Here is a 19,271-nt window from a genome sequence, read left to right as displayed (position 1 = left end):
TATAAAGTTAGAACGATAATCGATTAAAAATTTTTCCATTCTACGTTCATTTGAATAAAATATTGTTATTATATATATACTCGTGACATTAGATTATATTGACTAAAGATAACTTTAAGAATAAAAATAACGGATTTGTTAAATCAAAGTAAAGATTTTTTTATAATACTATACGGTCGATCCGTTAATATGTATTCTTTGAATTACGAGATAATGGATAAAAGTATTTAAAAAAAGAAAAAAAGAGAAGCTAAGATCCATAATATAACAATTCTCTTGTTAAATTAACGGTGAAATCGTGCCAATGAGATTCAAATTCTTTTCTTATCGAAACATTCGGTTTGTTGAGGACGGCCCTGTCCGGTTCAGATGGGTTTTCCCACCCCTACCCTGTTTTACGGCAAGTCTAAGTAATTCCGGCCCATGGCGCTACGATCGCCAATTATTTCTCCAGTGCGTAACGTGACTACGTTCAGTGGACATAAGAACATTGTGCACGAAGGGTCCAATTATATGCGCAGTTTGTCGTTGCTAATATTTAAAATTTATCATCTCTCTTCGTTATTTGAAAAAAATCTCATTCGATTAATAACTTTCGACGTAAACATTTAGAGAGAAGTAAAATAAAGTAAGCCAAACTCTTTATCGTCAGTAACAGAAAATATTTTGGTTACTTGCTTTGAAAGTGTCCGAATACGTGACGTTTAATCTGAACAGACGAAGACACGACGACGCGCGGTGTCCGACGAGTAGGCACGAGAGCAGCCGAACTTGGCCGAATTAGGCCGAGCGAAGAATGCGACGAAAGGGTGGGAACGAAAGGAAACGGGTGGTGCCTGAGAGAAGTGCAGCAGTGGCAGCTATTTGAGGATAAACGGTGAACGAAACGTATCGTCCGAGAAACGTATATTCGCATGGTTCGGTGCGTTCTAACGCGAACTACTACGACGAAATTAAACTTAATACGTATAATAACGGAACGTATTAAGCGGCAAGTTCGATAAATTTGTTCTTTATCATTGCAAGTGCGAAATTGAATAATCAGAAATTTTCTTTTTTCTTCTTTTATCGTGTGTGATACTAACACCCACGATTGTAACGAAGTATAAATGCGTACATAACCTAAAGCGCACATACTATACACATATTTATATAATATAACATATATATATCGCATTGCGTAAACGTCGCGTGTGTTTGTTATTGTTATTGTTGTTATTGTTGTTACTGTTATTGGTTGATTAGAACGAGAAAAAGGAAAAGCCCAAGGTGAAAGTAAAAATAGAGAGAATAGAAAAAAGAAAGAAAAAGAAAATGTGGCACTCATCATCAGATAGGAAAGTTGAACAGACAAAACATCGGGATAATGTTGCAGATAATATCGCCGAGAAGAATTGGAAGCAGGAAATTGAAGATTCGGGTCACATTGATTCTGGATTTCTTTCTAGTGGAAATTTGCAGCTCAGCTCCGAGCTCGAACGCTCGGAGTTGGACGTTGCAGGAGATTTTAGCGTCGTAACATCGGAACCAATGAGAGCCGACAGTGGCGTAGATCTTGGTCTAAGCGAAAGCTTGAGCCAACTAACCCTCAAACAAGTTACTTTAAATCCTTTGGCAAGTGGAAAAGTACAAGTCGAGCCTACCACTGAACTTGCACCTCTAAGCCCAGATCAACAAAATATTATTGAGCAACAACAGCAACATCAAGGAGGCAATGTATCCCCAATCATTGACAATAATATTGGAATTTGTGAAAATCGACGGAAAAGATTAATCGAAGAGCCTTGGCAGCTTTATTACACGCAGGACAATGAGGGAGACACGTAAGTTTATTTTTTTTTTATTTATTTTTTCATTATTCAATCGATTATTTATCTAATTTTTACTTTTTATCGCTTTACCAATACATTCGAGTTTATTTGTCGAGCATATTGTCGATGGAAATCTTAATTTTTTACACTGAAGGGCTTCGGAGCTAAGCCATTTAAAATTTGTCTTTAAACTTAAGATCTCATTTTCAGCTTCGGCGCCAGTTTTATTTTAAATAAAAATAATTTCCAATTCATATATAACATAATGACAAAAACAAATCGTAACGACTTCATTTATCCTTTCAAGAAATTGTAAATGAAATCTTTCTAGGAAAGAAAAAAAAAAAAAAAAAAAAAAAAATAATTAGCAAATATATATTTATATTTATTTTTATTTTTATTATATTCTTATGTATATTTTAGAAAGAATTTCTTACGCAGGAACTTTATAAAATCTTATTTTTCATGTTATATTTTTGAATGATTTAGGAAAATTTTCTTATGCGCGGACACTTTGAAGGATTATATTTTTTATATTATATTTTTTAAAATAAGTTTGACGTTTATTTAATATTGATATGAGAGGTCAACGATCGATAAATAAAGAAAATTAGATTGATAAATTATCAGTGCATAGATCGCTAGAATATTATTTCGTCAGATATAATAGATTTTTTTGGCATTCTATTTTTTTTTCTATACTTTATGAATCATTCCATTCACATTAGTACCATGCACTTTTTCTAGTTAAGATTTTTTCCATATGAATATGTTTCAATAAATCTCGTGATGACTAATAATTTATTAACTAGCGTCCATTTATTTTATCGCTTACGAGTATCTACTTCTGAATATTTTTTTATACAAACATTCACCTATAATGATTAATCATTTCCAACTAACTTAAATATGTTTCAAACTTTGATCGTTTTCTTTTGTTTATTTTTGGTTTATTTTCCGAAAGACTCCTAAAAGAGAAATTTAATCACCAAAGAAAAGAAAAAGAAATGTGTATATATATATACATAGGGTCATACATACATAACACTTTTTTGTCTCGTTCTTTACTTTCTCTCTCTTCTGAACTGATAAAAATTCTAGGCAGACGTTTTATATAAATAACTACTGTTTTTAAAGATAACATCGTTTCTAGATACAAGAAAAGAAATTCGTTTTCGTAAAGTTTATCGTTTTATGTTTAGTTTTACCGGTTTAGGAAACAAAAAATAATAGAAACATACTTTTTAAACTTCAAATTAATAGCAAAAGCTAAAAAATATTTTCTAATTTTTTTTCGATAGTTCGAACGATGTAGGAATTAATTACAAACAAAATTATGTAATAATGTTTTAAGAAAAATACATTTAAAGTTTTGATGAAACATTGGTGTAGGCAACCTTTCGACATTCATAATTTCAACAATTTTTTATAAGTTTAAATAATTACGTAATCATGAAACTAAAATATGCGCAAAACATAGTAAATAAAAGGCATAGTAATAAAAAGGCAAAAATTTTATCGTTTTTGATTATGAATTAGAAAATACTCCTAAATTTTTTGTATCATTTCATTAAAGTCCTCGCATGTATATTAATGTGAAACAGAAAGAAAGTTTGCAAAGAACTAAATATCACAGACCATCATTTGTTACGCTAAATATGTGCGAATTGATTGAAGAGATTTGATACTTCCGGTTGTAAATCCTTAAATATGTGGAAACAACTTATGCGATTATTAGAATATAAAATTACACAGATCATTATGATAACATTTATTTCATTCGATAATGATTATTTGATATAATCATTTTAATAAAACATATTAGGTTTTTATATATAATAGCAATATATTCGCAGATTTACTCACATATCAAATGGAATTAAAACCATCAAGAAATCCAAAAACTTATTTCTATCAAATTACAAATAAGAGAAATTTCCGTTTAAGAAATTAAATTTTTTGAAAATTCAGTTTTCGGATTTATTATATTCAATTTACATTTTAAGGGAATATTCTAGTCTAGGAGCAATAATTTCAGCTTTTTTTAGGGTTTAATGAAAAAAAAAAAAAACTGGTGTGTGTACTTATGTACGCACGTAAGAAGTTACACTTCTTTGCCATACCAAAACGAATATAACCTCAATAACCTCAAAAATAACTTCAAAAAATAACTTTAAAAAAAAAACAATTATTATTGTTATATATATATATATAAGAAAGAATAAAAAAAAGAAAAAGAAAATATCAAAATATAAATATCAGTCCACACTAAATATAAGAGAGATATATCGAATTACTTTACGCGTCAACAGCCATGGCGCGGTTACAGCATTAGTTCTCGCTCGATCATTTAAGTAAAGCAGCGTTGAGTACGATTAGTATTTGGATGGGTGACCCGCTTAAGAAAAAAAGGGGAAGAAGAAAAGAAGACAACTTCATGCTGTATACTTGAAATCGCTTTGCCGCGCGTCGTAAATATCGACAAACTTCATGGTGTCGTTTTTCCAGACGCTCGGAACAAAATCACTCCCCATTACATTTTCCCCAACGCGCCAAAAGAAGTATAACTTCAAAAATTATTAATATTTTTACTATCCCTTTTCTTACTATCTATTTATTGATATTTTAAAAACCTACGAAAAGAATTTCGTTCATAAAAACAGAAAAATGAAGGACTTATAGCTATTTAAATATGGCCATGGAAAAATAATGATGTACAGATTGACGTGATTTTGGGGTTTGTGTTCATCTGACAATGAAACAAACAAACAAAATTCTTGTTTAGAAAAGTTGTTATTATGGCAGGAATTACAATGAAAAAAAATTTTATAATCTTTTTTAGTTTTTGAAGTTATACTTCTTTGGCGCGTTTGGGAAAATGTGATGGGAGTTGATTTTTTTCCGAACGACACCACGAAGTTTGTCGGTATTTAACGATGCGCGGCAAAGCGATTTCAAATTTACGGCATGAAGTTGTCTTCTTTCTTCCTCTTTTTTTTTCTCAAGCGGGTCACCCATCCAAGTACTAATCGTACTTCAGTGCTGCTTGACTTAAATGATCGAGCGAGAACCAATGCTATCACAGCGCCATGGCCGTTGACGCATAAATAAACCAGTCAACGGGGGGCGTTTTCCTCGATTTCAGGAAAGAAGGTGAAAACTTGATATAAGGGTAAATAGACGACGCTGAATCGAATGGTGCTAATTTTTTTGAGGTGAAAGGTGCCGTTTTTGAGAAAAAGGGTAAAAAAGGATAAAAATTGGTAAAAAATGGCTTTATCTTAGAATCTAGGCATTTAATCGAAAAAAGTTTCAAACAAAAGTTGTAGAGAATTAAAATATACATAAAAAATGTTCTATGAGTTATCTTCGTATTTTCAAAAATAAGCGAATAAAATTGGATTGAAGATGGGAAAATAATTGTAAGAGTGGGGAAGCAAGTCCCGCCTCTCAGTCGGCTTTTACACGCGAGCGGGCTAGTGTGCGTGCGAGCGTCCGTGTGCACTAAACACAAACGAAGGATCTTCGGCAATCTTCGGGACTCTGGGTCTTGAATGAAAGTGCGAGTGAGAGAACAAACCAATATTTCTCTCTTTTTATTTATCATGCGATAACGAATATTTTTGTTTTGGCCATCGATTGTTGAGCGTTCTGTATACGAGTGCGAGTGAGACAATAAACTGATATTTCTCTTTTTATATTTTTTCTTTCGGTAGCAAGAATTTTACGTCCTGGCCATCGAGCGTCGAGCGTTTTGTATACGAGTGCGAGTGAGAAAGAAAACCGATATTTCTCTCTTTCTATTTTTTCATTTGGTAGCCAGAATTTTACGTCTTGGACATCGAGCGTCGAGCGTTTTGTATATCTATATATATCGGCGTATAAGCGCGGCATTTTTAAATCGAATCTTGATGCTTATGGCACGCCGTTTCTTTATTTATTGTGAAAAATAATATATAATATTGTGAACCTTGAGTAAAAAAAAAAAATAATTCATTTTAACAGGAACTATTATTATTTAGTTGAGAGTAAAAATAATGAATTAATTTTGTGTCTCGCCATAAAATTAATTAGAATAATTAATTGATATAAATTCTTTGCCTCACAAAAATTTATTTGTATATCAAATTGAATACGTATTCTCTTTAAGACGAAATTTAAAATTTAAATATTTTTCCTATTAAATTATGTATTTTATAAAATTTTAAATTACTGACTTTTTGTCTCGTAAAAATTTATTAGTTTATCAAATTAAATACATATTTGAAAAAGAAGAATTTTATAACCACACATAAAATTAATTCAAGATATATATGAAAGGATATTCTAAAAACGTGGAATTTATTTTTTGTCTATACATAATTTTAATTCATTTTTATTATGTTATAAGAAAATAGTAATGCATTCTGATTCATCTTTGAAGTTTTAAGAATTGTACGAAATAAATTGAGCTATTATCAAGTGGTGCGTTAGCGTAAGTAGTAACGTCTTCGCTTCTCGCGCTGGGTATGCAAGATCTCGCGCAAGATGTAAAAAAATTTATTGCTTTTAATTTTTTTGTAATAATTTTAATTTTTTTCTATATATAATTAGAAATTAGGAAATGTAAAAACAATTTATATAACCTAAGGATAGAAAAACTTATAAAAAAAATAATTCCCCCACAAAGAATCGAACGTTAAATACTCAGCGACGTTAAATATCCTTTCATATATATCTTGAATTAATTTTATGTGTGGTTATAAAATTCTTCTTTTTCAAATATGTATTTAATTTGATAAACTAATAAATTTTTACGAGACAAAAAGTCAGTAATTTAAAATTTTATAAAATACATAATTTAATAGGAAAAATATTTAAATTTTAAATTTCGTCTTAAAGAGAATACGTATTCAATTTGATATACAAATAAATTTTTGTGAGGCAAAGAATTTATATCAATTAATTATTCTAATTAATTTTATGGCGAGACACAAAATTAATTCATTATTTTTACTCTCAACTAAATAATAATAGTTCCTGTTAAAATGAATTATTTTTTTTTTTTACTCAAGGTTCACAATATTATATATTATTTTTCACAATAAATAAAGAAACGGCGTGCCATAAGCATCAAGATTCGATTTAAAAATGCCGCGCTTATACGCCGATATATATAGATATACAAAACGCTCGACGCTCGATGTCCAAGACGTAAAATTCTGGCTACCAAATGAAAAAATAGAAAGAGAGAAATATCGGTTTTCTTTCTCACTCGCACTCGTATACAAAACGCTCGACGCTCGATGGCCAGGACGTAAAATTCTTGCTACCGAAAGAAAAAATATAAAAAGAGAAATATCAGTTTATTGTCTCACTCGCACTCGTATACAGAACGCTCAACAATCGATGGCCAAAACAAAAATATTCGTTATCGCATGATAAATAAAAAGAGAGAAATATTGGTTTGTTCTCTCACTCGCACTTTCATTCAAGACCCAGAGTCCCGAAGATTGCCGAAGATCCTTCGTTTGTGTTTAGTGCACACGGACGCTCGCACGCACACTAGCCCGCTCGCGTGTAAAAGCCGACTGAGAGGCGGGACTTGCTTCCCCACTCTTACAATTATTTTCCCATCTTCAATCCAATTTTATTCGCTTATTTTTGAAAATACGAAGATAACTCATAGAACATTTTTTATGTATATTTTAATTCTCTACAACTTTTGTTTGAAACTTTTTTCGATTAAATGCCTAGATTCTAAGATAAAGCCATTTTTTACCAATTTTTATCCTTTTTTACCCTTTTTCTCAAAAACGGCACCTTTCACCTCAAAAAAATTAGCACCATTCGATTCAGCGTCGTCTATTTACCCTTATATCAAGTTTCCACCTTCTTTCCTGAAATCGAGGAAAACGGCTCCCGTTGACTGGACTAATATCTATATTTTGATATTTTTGTTTTTTGTTTTGTTTTGTATTCTTTTTTATATATGTAATATATCGATCGATTGAAAATATGTTTCCTTTCTTTTTTTTTTTAAAATTATTTTTGAGGTTATTGAGGTTATATTCGTTTTGGTACGGCAAAGAAGTATAACTTCTTACGTGCGTACATAAGTACACACACCAGTTTTTTTATTTTTTTAAAACTAATAAAAATAAAAATTTCACTATGTTCGTAGTTACTACCATAAATTTTGAAATCAAATTAGACCACTGTCCGATGCGAGTCGAAGCGATACCTGATCCTTCCGTATTAAAAGGGCTACAACTTTGTAAATTTTCTTTTAGGGAGATATTTTTAAACATCTATACTTTTAAAAAATTAAAAAAAATCGAATATTTTTCAAATTCTAGACAAGAATACTTTCTTAAGTGAAATGACAGAAATACTTTGTTGGAAATATTTAGAGACGTGGGATCGCAACGTTAAAAGTTGGCTTGCTGGGATTATCCCGGACTTCAATGAAAAACAAAACAATAAATAACCACTCAGTTGGTATTTCTAATAGTATGAAAAAAGTATTATAAATTTAAAGAATATTAAGATCATTTAATACTTTATTTACTAATACAATATGGTTGTTATTAACATGGTTTTATGCACAATATCTTTCTTTAGATTTATCCTTTTTCTCTTTCCCCTGTCCACTGTCTCTGCCTCTTCCTCTGGCCCATTTTCCTTAATATTAAATATTTAATAAGGTGTCAACAAAAATGCCACAAATCCTAGACACTAAATTTGAATCATTAAGGAAATAATGACGTAAAATATTTGTTTTCGGTTTTCCCCATTTGTAATAGCATCGTATTATATAAGTACAAAGCATGCAGTTACGAAATTGTATATGTGTGAAGAAATGAAGAAATAAATATTGTAATAATTTCGTCAAATCAAATTTTGATGAATTACAAAAGAGAAAATGAGAAAAAGAAAGATAATTGTGTATTTATCGTGTCACCGATGATTCTTTTTTATGGCCACATAATTCATATGTTGAATAATAATTATACCTCTTCTTATAATGGGCGATATTATCAGAAAATGTAGATTTATGATTGAAGTATTTGAAAAAAGAGGTCATTGAACGATCATCGTTAACGAATTTATTTTTTCATGAATTTGAAGTCACTGAAAATTAATGATAAATGAATTTTATGATATTCAATATTGCTAATACTATCACTTATTGTGTTTGATAATGTTTACTTAAATTTTTATGTTATTAAACATTGAGAATTGCTAATATTTTAATGCGATTATTTCTTTTTAATAATTAGACTTCTTCAAGTAAAAAACTAATTTCTGAAATTTTTCTCTTTAATTTATATGATTGATATTCAAACGAATGATATAATATTATTTTACACGTATCTTTCAGTTTTTTGATCTTATGATAATTAACCCTTTCGCTGAGGAGCGCTAAAAAACGAATTGCTCTCTGAGAAGCCGGCATAACTGTTGGAGATGCATGAGTCGTTCTTTGTTAACAAAAAATTCTGAATAAGAAACGTATGTATAAAAAAAAACCATGAATGTACATTATTGGGGAACAGTAACTATAGCTAAACGCCTAAAGCCGCTGTTCGTTCAGAGATAGCGACTATGGCTGACATGAGTGCTTACAGGTGTTGTTCGCAGCGAAATTAAATTGATGATAGGATTTAGGAATACTATTATTGAACGTTTGAACTTTGATCGATGTCGAAATCTATATTTAAGTTTATTTAATTAGTTTGCTACAATGTATAATACCTTATAATGACCGAAATTTTATCAAACATTTTATCAAATAACAATGAAAAAATTAGATTAATTTATTTTTCTAATTTATTTGTCCAATTTATTTGCATTAGATATAACATTGAAAATTAATTTTGTTTGTTTATTTGTTTTAGGCAACTACATATCGCCATTGTGCAAGGCTTTTTGGAGGCTGCCTTTAGTCTCATAAGAATGGCACCCCATCCGTGTTTGTTGGATATTCTTAACGATGACGGTCAATCTCCATTACATTTGGCCGTTTTAACTCGCCAACCAAGAATCGTTAGACGTCTTATCCTGGCAGGTGCGGATCCTTCCTTGAGGAATTTACAGGGTAACACGGCACTTCATCTTACATGCGCAACTGGCGATTTGAGTTGCGCCAAGGCTCTGACCGATCCCTTGTCTCCTGTGGAAAGAAATTATTTTCTACCTGGCAACAAGATTCCAGCACTGCCACAAAATTTAGAACAGAGAAATTATGACGGTAAGTGATGGATTTAATATTTTGTAATTCTTAAAATAAGTTTGTTGAATTAATTTTTAGATGACTGGGTAACAGGGGACTTTGATTAATTTTAATGTAAAATCTAGTAGAAAGAAATTATGATGTCCAAAGACAAGTCTGATATTATATTTTTTTTTTTTTTATGGATAATAAGAGACCTTGGTTTTAAGTTACAGTGAAAATTGTTACAATTGATCAAATTTGATAGCATCGTATCTTACACAATATACATACGTTTCTTTATTTTGTAATCCAAATTATTCAAAAAATAACGCACTATTGTTTATTTCTTGTAACGCTACACTGTATACTTTACTTCTAACGCTATACTGTTTACTTCTTTTATTTTCTTTTCTTTTCTTTTCTTTTATTTTGTTTTATTTTATTTTATTTTATTTTAATTCATTTTAATTTATTTTAATTACGCTACAAAAGGAAAATCTTGCCAAGGATATCAAAATTGCATTGGAAGAATAGAACATTAAAAAAATTATAATCTTTAGACGCTTTAAATGGTCTTGAGAATTATTTGTTGCCTTTGTCGATTATACGAGCACATTCGTGGATTTCCCATGATTTCATCGACGAACATATGTACCATCTGGCGTCTCTCTTTTTCTCTCTCTTTCTCTCTCTTTCGCGCGCGCGAGTACATTTGTAAGACCATACCACAAAAATTCAATGAGGAAATTTTATTAGTTTTTATATTGGTTTCTCCATGAAAAATTGTTACTAATATAAATTAAACTATTGTTTGAAAACGAAGAAAAAAGACCAATCCTTCTAATCGCATATTTGAAATTTACAATAAAATTCCTGGACGACGATATATGTTTCGGTAATTATGATAGTAAAGTGAGTTAAAAAATTAAAAAGAAAAATAGATTCTATGATCTATTTGATATTAAAATTACTTACATTATAAAATGAATTATAAAATCAATTTTTTGACCTACCATTCACTGTCATAATCAACGGTGCAATAGCACTCACCTCTAATTATGACGTACGCGCGTGAATAATTAAAATTTTCTTACTCGGCTCAATATCACATATAAGATCAGATTTGATTTATTAGATAATATTTCGATCATTATTGTCACGAGTATTCATTGATACCGATCACAAATCGTCTCGAAAGTTGTTTTGTCTTCATTATATGTGTCATAACGACGAGTACAGCGTGTTCCAATCGCTCTGGGAAATCCCTAAAGACCGTGACGACGGTATATCGACGCGAATAAATGTTAAAACCAAATTACGAAAAAAATGCTGACGAGTTAAATGCGATAAAAGATTACGATTGCATTTACCTCTTCTTGTTTGTCATTTTTTTGTCTAATTATCTATTTATCCTCCCTTTTTGCATCATTGTATATATATATATATTTATTTATTTATTTATTTATTTATTTTTTGCACGTTAGAATGCATCCGGACCACATTTGCGGTGATTCGATTGCAGGGTTACGAATAACAATTAACTCTAACATATTTTATAAGAACAATCGTATTTCTTAATTTCATATTGGGATTTTACTATTAACCGCAAATAAATGAGGATCGGCATTGAGAAAACAAACATAATAATAATTATAATAATAAAAAGGAAAAATTAACAAGAAAAAAGTGTTCTCCAAGAAATACGAGGTTTCTCAAAGTTATCACATTCCAAAGTTTAGTCATTAGGCTTTCCCATTGTTGAGTACGTTTTTCCCCTCTAATCAAGTCACCTAGCCAAGCGCAACACAATACGCTTGCTTTCTCTTATCTCTTTTTTACGGGTGCCCTTCTTTGTGGTTTTTGTATTTCACCTCTCTCTTAGTCTTTTTTATTTTTTGAAGTCGACAGATAATGCAAGAAGGATAATCCAATCATAAAACAGCCGTTAGAGTAGAGTATATCTCAACGGGAAATATTGAGAGAATATTTTGTAAATTTCTTGGAATTACCACATAGCGTAATATCTTGCGATTGTACAACCTTTAATCGGCAATTCTAAATAGTAATAGAATGTCGATGAAAAATTAAACGCAATTTATCTTGTCTTTCTTTTATTTTACACTTTATTGATCGCTAGCCGATTAATCAGCTTTTCGGTTTTTAACGCTCATCGACTTTATTTTCTTGAGGGCACATATTTACTTTACAATATATACCTACGTTTTTTTTTTTTTTTTTTTTTTTTTTTCATTCTTTAGTTTAGACAAGTTGCCTGTTTCGTAACGACGTTTTTCTGCCTATTGCACTGTTAAATTGTCGCACCATCTTTTTTGTGGGCGCCCCGTACTTCTGCGGCCAATCGGTGACCCATCCCGTGCAATTCTGACGATTCTTCTGTTGTCCATTCTGCTAATATGTTCGTTCCATTCTTTTTTTTTTACTTATTCCGAGGCAGAGTGTCGTTTCTATGAGCCGCAATTTTTTTTTTTACGTTGGGTAGGGGGCTAACCTGATCCAACAACCTTCCTCCTTTTCCCGGGCTTAGGACCGGCAACATGATCGCTGATCTCGATCCGCCCAGCGATCATGCAGGCGGAGTTATATACCTACGTAACATATGTTATTTTAAAGGAATATTTTATACTATCTATCGGATTTGGGATTATTACAAAACTGAATAAAAAATAAGCATCCACTTTTATTATAAGGGATCGATCAAGTGTTAAATAATAATTTATTTTTAATTAAAATTAAACTTATATTACCTCTCTCTCTCTCTGTGTGTGCGCGCGCGCGTGCGCGCGCGTGTGTGTGTGTGTGTGATAGAACTGCAATAAGAATATTCTCTTTCCAGTTTTTATCTTGCTTACTTTAGTTTTTTTTTTAATTATTTTTTACTCCGCCTCTTTCGGGTTTGGAGGGCTTCCCTTATACTTTAGTTTTCCATGTAAATTTGATCTAATTATCCTTGTAATAAGTAACTCGATAAAAGTTCTCCTATAAATTTTTTTGTATCCTGGACACTTTATTTTACATTAATTGAATATCACTAAATTAGAATGTTTGTAAAAACAGAAAAAAAAGAAAGAATGTTTCTATGGTATCTTGATATATCGTGGAGGGAGCGCGTGCGTTACATCATGAAAAGAGAGAGGGGGGACTATGAGACAGAAGGCAAAGAAGCAGATGTTTTCTGATATTTAAAAATACTTGTTAGACTATTTACGTGCCACGCTATTCTCGCATCGGTTGGCGGCTTTGGAAAACCCCACAATGGTGTAGACGATGGTGGATCATCAAAGTGTATCATTCTAATTTTAAGAATAGAAGTACCGAATCACTGGTCTTATTATTTCACTCAACATTTTTCTAAATGTCCCCATAAGGCAAAGAGAAAGAAAGTGATCAGATGTTTGATTTAGTAAACAGTTTTTAATGACGTAAAATCTGTAAACATCAATTATGCGAGTGCATTCATATTTTCAAGCGAACAATTTATTATCACTTTTTCCTTCTTTTGTTTCTGTTGTTTTGTTTTTGTTGATTTTGTTTACGAAGATAAATCTTTGTACGTAAGTGTAAATATATCTCGCAAATATACACACGTAACTCAACGTAGTTTCCATGAGATATCTTTATCCTCGATTGTTGTTTTATCATACGCACATATGTATATATAGTCTCATGTGTTTTCTGATTTAATTCCGCCAATGTACCGCGCCGGTCGTCGCCGCCGGCGCACTAACTCGGGAAGATCTAATTTTAGTGGTCACTTTGATCGGTACAAGCCTAGTTTGGACCCCGGGACTCCGGCCAAACCTCCGTCGACAATGATTCACCGGCATCTTCCTAGTTCTATCTATATCTTCTAAAGGCATGTGGTGCCGATTGCGATCGTTCCAAATCCGAATTAAATTCTTCTTCCCTTTTTCTCAATTCATTCCCCAAATCCCCATCCACCTTTTTACGTATAGCCAAATGAAGTCTAAAATGATGTATCCACAAATTAAATACAAATGATATTCGATGTTTCGTTATTTCTCTAATTATTGCTCGATCAGCCAACGGGTGACGTGGCTTTTATCTTTTTGCGTATCTCGTTAATACCACTTGGAAAAAACATATGAGAGGTCTCAAATTAAAACCTATACCTAAGAAGGAAAAAATAGCGATTTGCGGCTTGATTATTCTTTTCTTTTTTTTTTTTAAATTAATATTTTTAACATCTTATATCATTTTTACTATTATTAAATGTTTGATGCAATACTGAATGGAAATAGTGGTGTAACTGTTTATGAAAATTGTAAAGACCCAGCAACAAAAGTTCCTTTGTTGGAGCCTTTTTTAATTTTACAATTAGTTTATATATCTTGGTTCCTAGAATAATATTAAATACTGCATTTGAATTATATATTCCTAGTTGAAGCGTTATAAATAAGATTAGATTGAAGAATAATATGTAGTAAGAAAAATAACGATTTTCTAACGACGCCTTTATTTATTTTTTCAGGAGAGATGTGTCTGCATATAGCCGCTTCCGGTGGTCAAGTTGAGCTTGTCCGTTTGCTGCTAAGACTCGGAGCTGATCTTGAGGCACGCGAGGCGCTCTCAGGCAAAACTGCCCTTCATCTTGCTGTTGAAGGACGTCGTCGATCGGTAATAGCCTTCCTACTGCACGAATGCAGGCCTTGTTTGAATGCCCCGACATACGCAGGCATTACAGCTTATCAAATTGCACTTTGCTTGGATGGACAACTTGCGAGAGAACTAGTCAGACTTGGGGCAACGCCACAACCTCTTCCTGAATCCGATTCCGAGGAAAGCGATGACGAAGATGACAAATCCGACGATTATCTACCGTTGATTACAAGGCACCGACAACAAAATATTGTAGGCGTAGGAGTATAAAAAACAAAAAAATAAGAAACGACGTTAACATGGAGAAGGCGGAAGAAACGATTAGAAAATGTAAAATTAGAATGGGAAATTACGTTCAATGAAAATTTTTAGATCTGCATGTTTTAACGCGTTCCGTTGCCGAATTAAATTTTCAATGACTTTTAACGTTCAAGCCTCATGAGTTAAGATGAGTACAAATGAGTAGTAAAAATTTCAAATAGCATGAACGAAAAGTTCACACATTGGGGATGTATTTGATCCGTGTGGCATGAAATATTATAATTCCTATCGAAAAGTATACGTAACTATATGTTTTTATTATACTGGGGTTCCATAAAAAAAAAAATAATTGAACATTCGACGATGAATCGATAGTTCATTAAATGCGATGAGTTTTTTACTTTTTTTTTATAGTACAAATAAATTTAAATGAACGATCTGCTGCGTTTTTATACGTGAACAAATTCGAGATCTTTTGTTTCTTTTTCTTTTATGGAGGGATACGTACTAATTGATTTTACGTAGTAGTAATCAATATATTCCTCGCGTTTTGTTATTATTAATGGAACAATTAAGATAACTTCATCGAATGTTTAAAAAAGCATCAACAACCTCTAAGATGTTATACGTATAACGATAAATACGAAAAGATTTATTCAAAAAGAAAAATGAACGATATATTATAACGAAAAGAAAACGAATAAAATATACGACAACGAATGAAGCAATCAAGCAAGCAAACGAACGAAGAAAGAAAATCTCGCAACGTCTGAAAAACAAATCTACGAGAAAAAATAGACTATTTTACACACGATAACAAATTATTTTGCCCAAATAGTTATTGAATTTTTGTATTCACATTTTAAATGGGGCAGGAGACCTCATCGTTTAATGAAAAACAAGCTTAAATTGTTATTTAAAATTAAACCCGATTATTAGAACAGAAGTGACCTTTCATTTGTCTTAAAAAATACGTGTTGTTCATTTTCAAGATTAATACCTTTTATTTAAAAAATTGATAATATCTCTATATCTAAAGTAATTAATTTATATATATTTATAGTTTTATTTGTAACACGTATTTTACAAGAGTAAGAGTTTTTGTTAAAAAATAGTTTCATTTTTGGTTTGAATAATTCTATGCCGAATTGTTTTATCATTTATTTGTTTTAAAAGTTATATTCAGTACCAAGTGTAAAGGATAACACGGAATAAATAGTAAATTATCGTTATTTAGGGTTGTTCGATTTTTTAAGTAGAACTTCTTTTGGGAGGGTACCGAAAATTTTCAAGCGACACGAAAAGTGAAAGCTTTGAGGGAAGCGCGTTATTTGAGTGATAGGGGAGAAACAGAGAAATATTGACCTGGCAAGACTTACGGGAAATGGCAGGGGAAACTTAAGAAGTTTCATTTCAGCCGCATGTTGTAGGTTCCACGTGCTTTTATTTTTTTAGTTTTTTTGAATTTTGAAAATGTCGATGCACTTCCATTTTTTTTTTTTATTTGATTTTTTTCGTATATTGAAAAACATACGTTCATCAAACGATAAGTGCTTTTGTGACATAGAATAATTACAACAATTATGGCAAAAACTATTAATAACGTTATAATATGGGTTAAAGTGTGCGATCACACATATACACACAACACAGAATATATTTACGCTTATGAATCCTCGAATTATTGAGAACATTCTTTGTAAATCTTACGTAATGTACATATAATATATACAAACATACTATCGTGAAAGTAAAAAAAATCGTAAGATAATCTCGATTGTTTCTCGAAATCTTTATTTTCGTTATGTTTTTTGCGTGAATTTCTTTGTGTATCTAAATATATAGGATTGGCGTCGATGTACATTCAAATGAAATAAGATTAATCAATAATATCTATCATCATTAGGTAGATTAGTGTACATAAATATGTTTAATGTGTTTTAGTAGATCCCGTAAAAGATTAATAACATTTAGGTGTGATATTTATCAAATTTCTTCGACTCCTAACGTGGCTCTAATAATGCCTTAGGAGATGAATTATATTTTCATATTTACATTACTACACCATTTAATACACTATCGGTCTTCTGTCTTTGTAAATATATAACTCTACTTTCACTTCCTTTTTAGAAACGTTTAATAGATTAATTAATTATTTAATGAAATAATATTAATAATAATTGTATGAAAGAACGATGCGAAAGATATACAAAAGAGAGAGAGAGAGAGAGAGAGAGAAATTGATGAACGTTGCAGATATATGATAACATAAAACAGACTTATTGTTAAACGTCCATAATTATTTTTTAGTAATAAAAGGCCCTACGATGTAAAGAGGGCGTCTTATATATTAAGGTTTTTTTGTTTTTGTCATTTACTGTTTGTTACTTTTTTCAAGCAGTAAAAGTTGGTATCAATTTTACAAGACAATTTATAAAAAACAAAATGTGTGGTAGACTCTAAATCTTTTAAATCTATTTTGAGTAAAAGCTCGATGCGTAATGGTCTAGATATTCCAAGAATTTGTTCAACTTATTCCTTTTTGGGGGAGTTTGGTCTACAGATTCTGCCGCTTGAACCTTTAGAATTATATTTGGATTAGAGAAGGAGGAGGAAGTTTGCACGAATCATCTGCTATTTCTCTTGAATGTAGAAAGTACGAACTTTAATTATAGTCTTTCCTTCCGTTCACAGAAAATGGTGACGATGATTCGTCGATAGCACGCAAAAGAGAAGTACATATATACTTATGCTTGAGTACTTGCATAGCTATTTCTACGTTATGACTCGGTCATATTCAAACATCTTAGTATATTCATCGAGTGGACTTGAAATTATTTCTTATTTATCGCGATTCGTGTTATTTTCGCAAATTTAAAACCGTTCCAAATACATATACGACGAGACACGTGCAGTTCTGATATAATATTATCAGATTGGTAACGTCGCTTCCTACTTTATCGCAAAAAAATAAACGTTAATGTTATTACAATTACAATTTATAAATACGATCAATTTTCAAACGGAAATTCTAATGCAATAAATAGTTTATATAATGTTCTAATTGTCTTCAATTTTCGATCTTTTTTCTTTGCTTTGCTTTATTTCGTTTTTTATACGAGCCGACATTCCTTCAAAGTTATTCTCGAGATTGAAACTTGTATATCAAGCTCTCATTTAAATGTTAATAAATTATATATATATATATATGTAGTAATCTTCGATCAGGGTCAACAGACTCTAAGGAACGAATAAAACTACGCAACAGGTCGAGAGTTGTCTGGAAAACCCCAGTTGCTTCAGTTTATTGTCGGAAATACCAACTAACAAAGAGAACGATAGCATGAACAAATCGTGCGGCCTTGTTTAAGTAATTTATGATTGTTTCAATATCTTATCCACAAATAGATAGCCGATAAAAATTCATGTTTTTACATAATACTTGAAGTGAACATTTTCAAGTACTTGTATTTACGAAGATATGGATCTTAAAAGGTCGTTAAAAAATATTTAAATTGTTTAAAAATTGTGCTAAAAAAGTTGAATTTAAAATTATTTTTGACGTTAAAATTGATAAATATTTATGTTACATTTTCTATCGCAGTAAGACAAAACAAAAAACCACGATATCTTTTTATACTAATATATCGACGAGTATTGCGACGCATATTAAAAGTAGAAGAAGAAAAAGAAGAAGACAACAAAATCGGTATGATATAGATTAGAAGATAATTATCATTACGTAAAGAATATGTACGTGTATGCATTATAAGTTGAAAATAGAGCACGATACACATACATATGCTTATGGCGTAATCTGTATGAGGGACAAATATAAAGTCGAAATAAACATTTATCAGTCTCACAATTAGAATAAATAAATATATTTGTATCGACGATCAACGATATTATATCAAATTATCGAACTAAATTCATCGGATCGATGCAAGTGATAAAAAAGATATCAATGCTAAAAGAATTTCATAATAAGGAAAGGTAATTGTTTATTAAAATGAACAAATAAATGGTTCGTACAATAATTTTTTTCAAATCAAACATGGCGAGAATGACAATATGCTGTTTTTAAAAATAAACCAGTGTTTCTCAACCGACTAGGTGCCGCGGACCAATCAATTTTTTTTATTATTTTTATTATGGACCAAATAAAGTAACGATAGAAAAATATAATAAAAAAAGGACGAATGTTTTTATAGTAAAATATAATTATTATAACGTTTAACAAATTTAAAATATATATTTTTTTCAAAGAATGATTAAAAAAACAGAATAATCGACAAAATTGTATAAAAGTAAATAAACTGACAAAATATTAAACTAATAATAAAGAAAATCTAAAATAAAAT

At 30.9% G+C, this 19,271-nt stretch overlaps 1 protein-coding gene across 1 annotated transcript; it reads left to right on the top strand.

Moving 5' to 3' along the window:
* The first annotated feature begins 404 nt into the window (after positions 1–404).
* LOC122516828 (NF-kappa-B inhibitor cactus) lies at positions 405–17,255 on the top strand. Its single transcript, XM_043635006.1, has 3 exons — positions 405–1,823; positions 9,692–10,044; positions 14,519–17,255. Exons 1-3 carry the CDS (start codon positions 1,315–1,317, stop codon positions 14,914–14,916), a joined length of 1,260 nt encoding a protein of 419 aa, XP_043490941.1. The 5' UTR covers positions 405–1,314; the 3' UTR covers positions 14,917–17,255.
* The last annotated feature ends 2,016 nt before the right edge of the window (positions 17,256–19,271 follow it).

This window comes from Polistes fuscatus, unplaced genomic scaffold (assembly GCF_010416935.1).
Source record: "Polistes fuscatus isolate 324 unplaced genomic scaffold, CU_Pfus_HIC Scaffold2, whole genome shotgun sequence".
Taxonomy (NCBI): domain Eukaryota; kingdom Metazoa; phylum Arthropoda; class Insecta; order Hymenoptera; family Vespidae; genus Polistes; species Polistes fuscatus.
This window is presented reverse-complemented; position numbering and strand designations above follow the sequence as displayed.

Coding starts and splice junctions, on each gene's coding strand:
- LOC122516828 (XM_043635006.1), top strand. CDS start 1,315: ATGTGGCACTCATCATCAGATAGGAAAGTTGAACAGACAAAACATCGG. Junction 1,824..9,691: donor CAGGACAATGAGGGAGACAC/GTAAGTTTATTT, acceptor TATTTGTTTTAG/GCAACTACATATCGCCATTG. Junction 10,045..14,518: donor AGAACAGAGAAATTATGACG/GTAAGTGATGGA, acceptor TTATTTTTTCAG/GAGAGATGTGTCTGCATATA.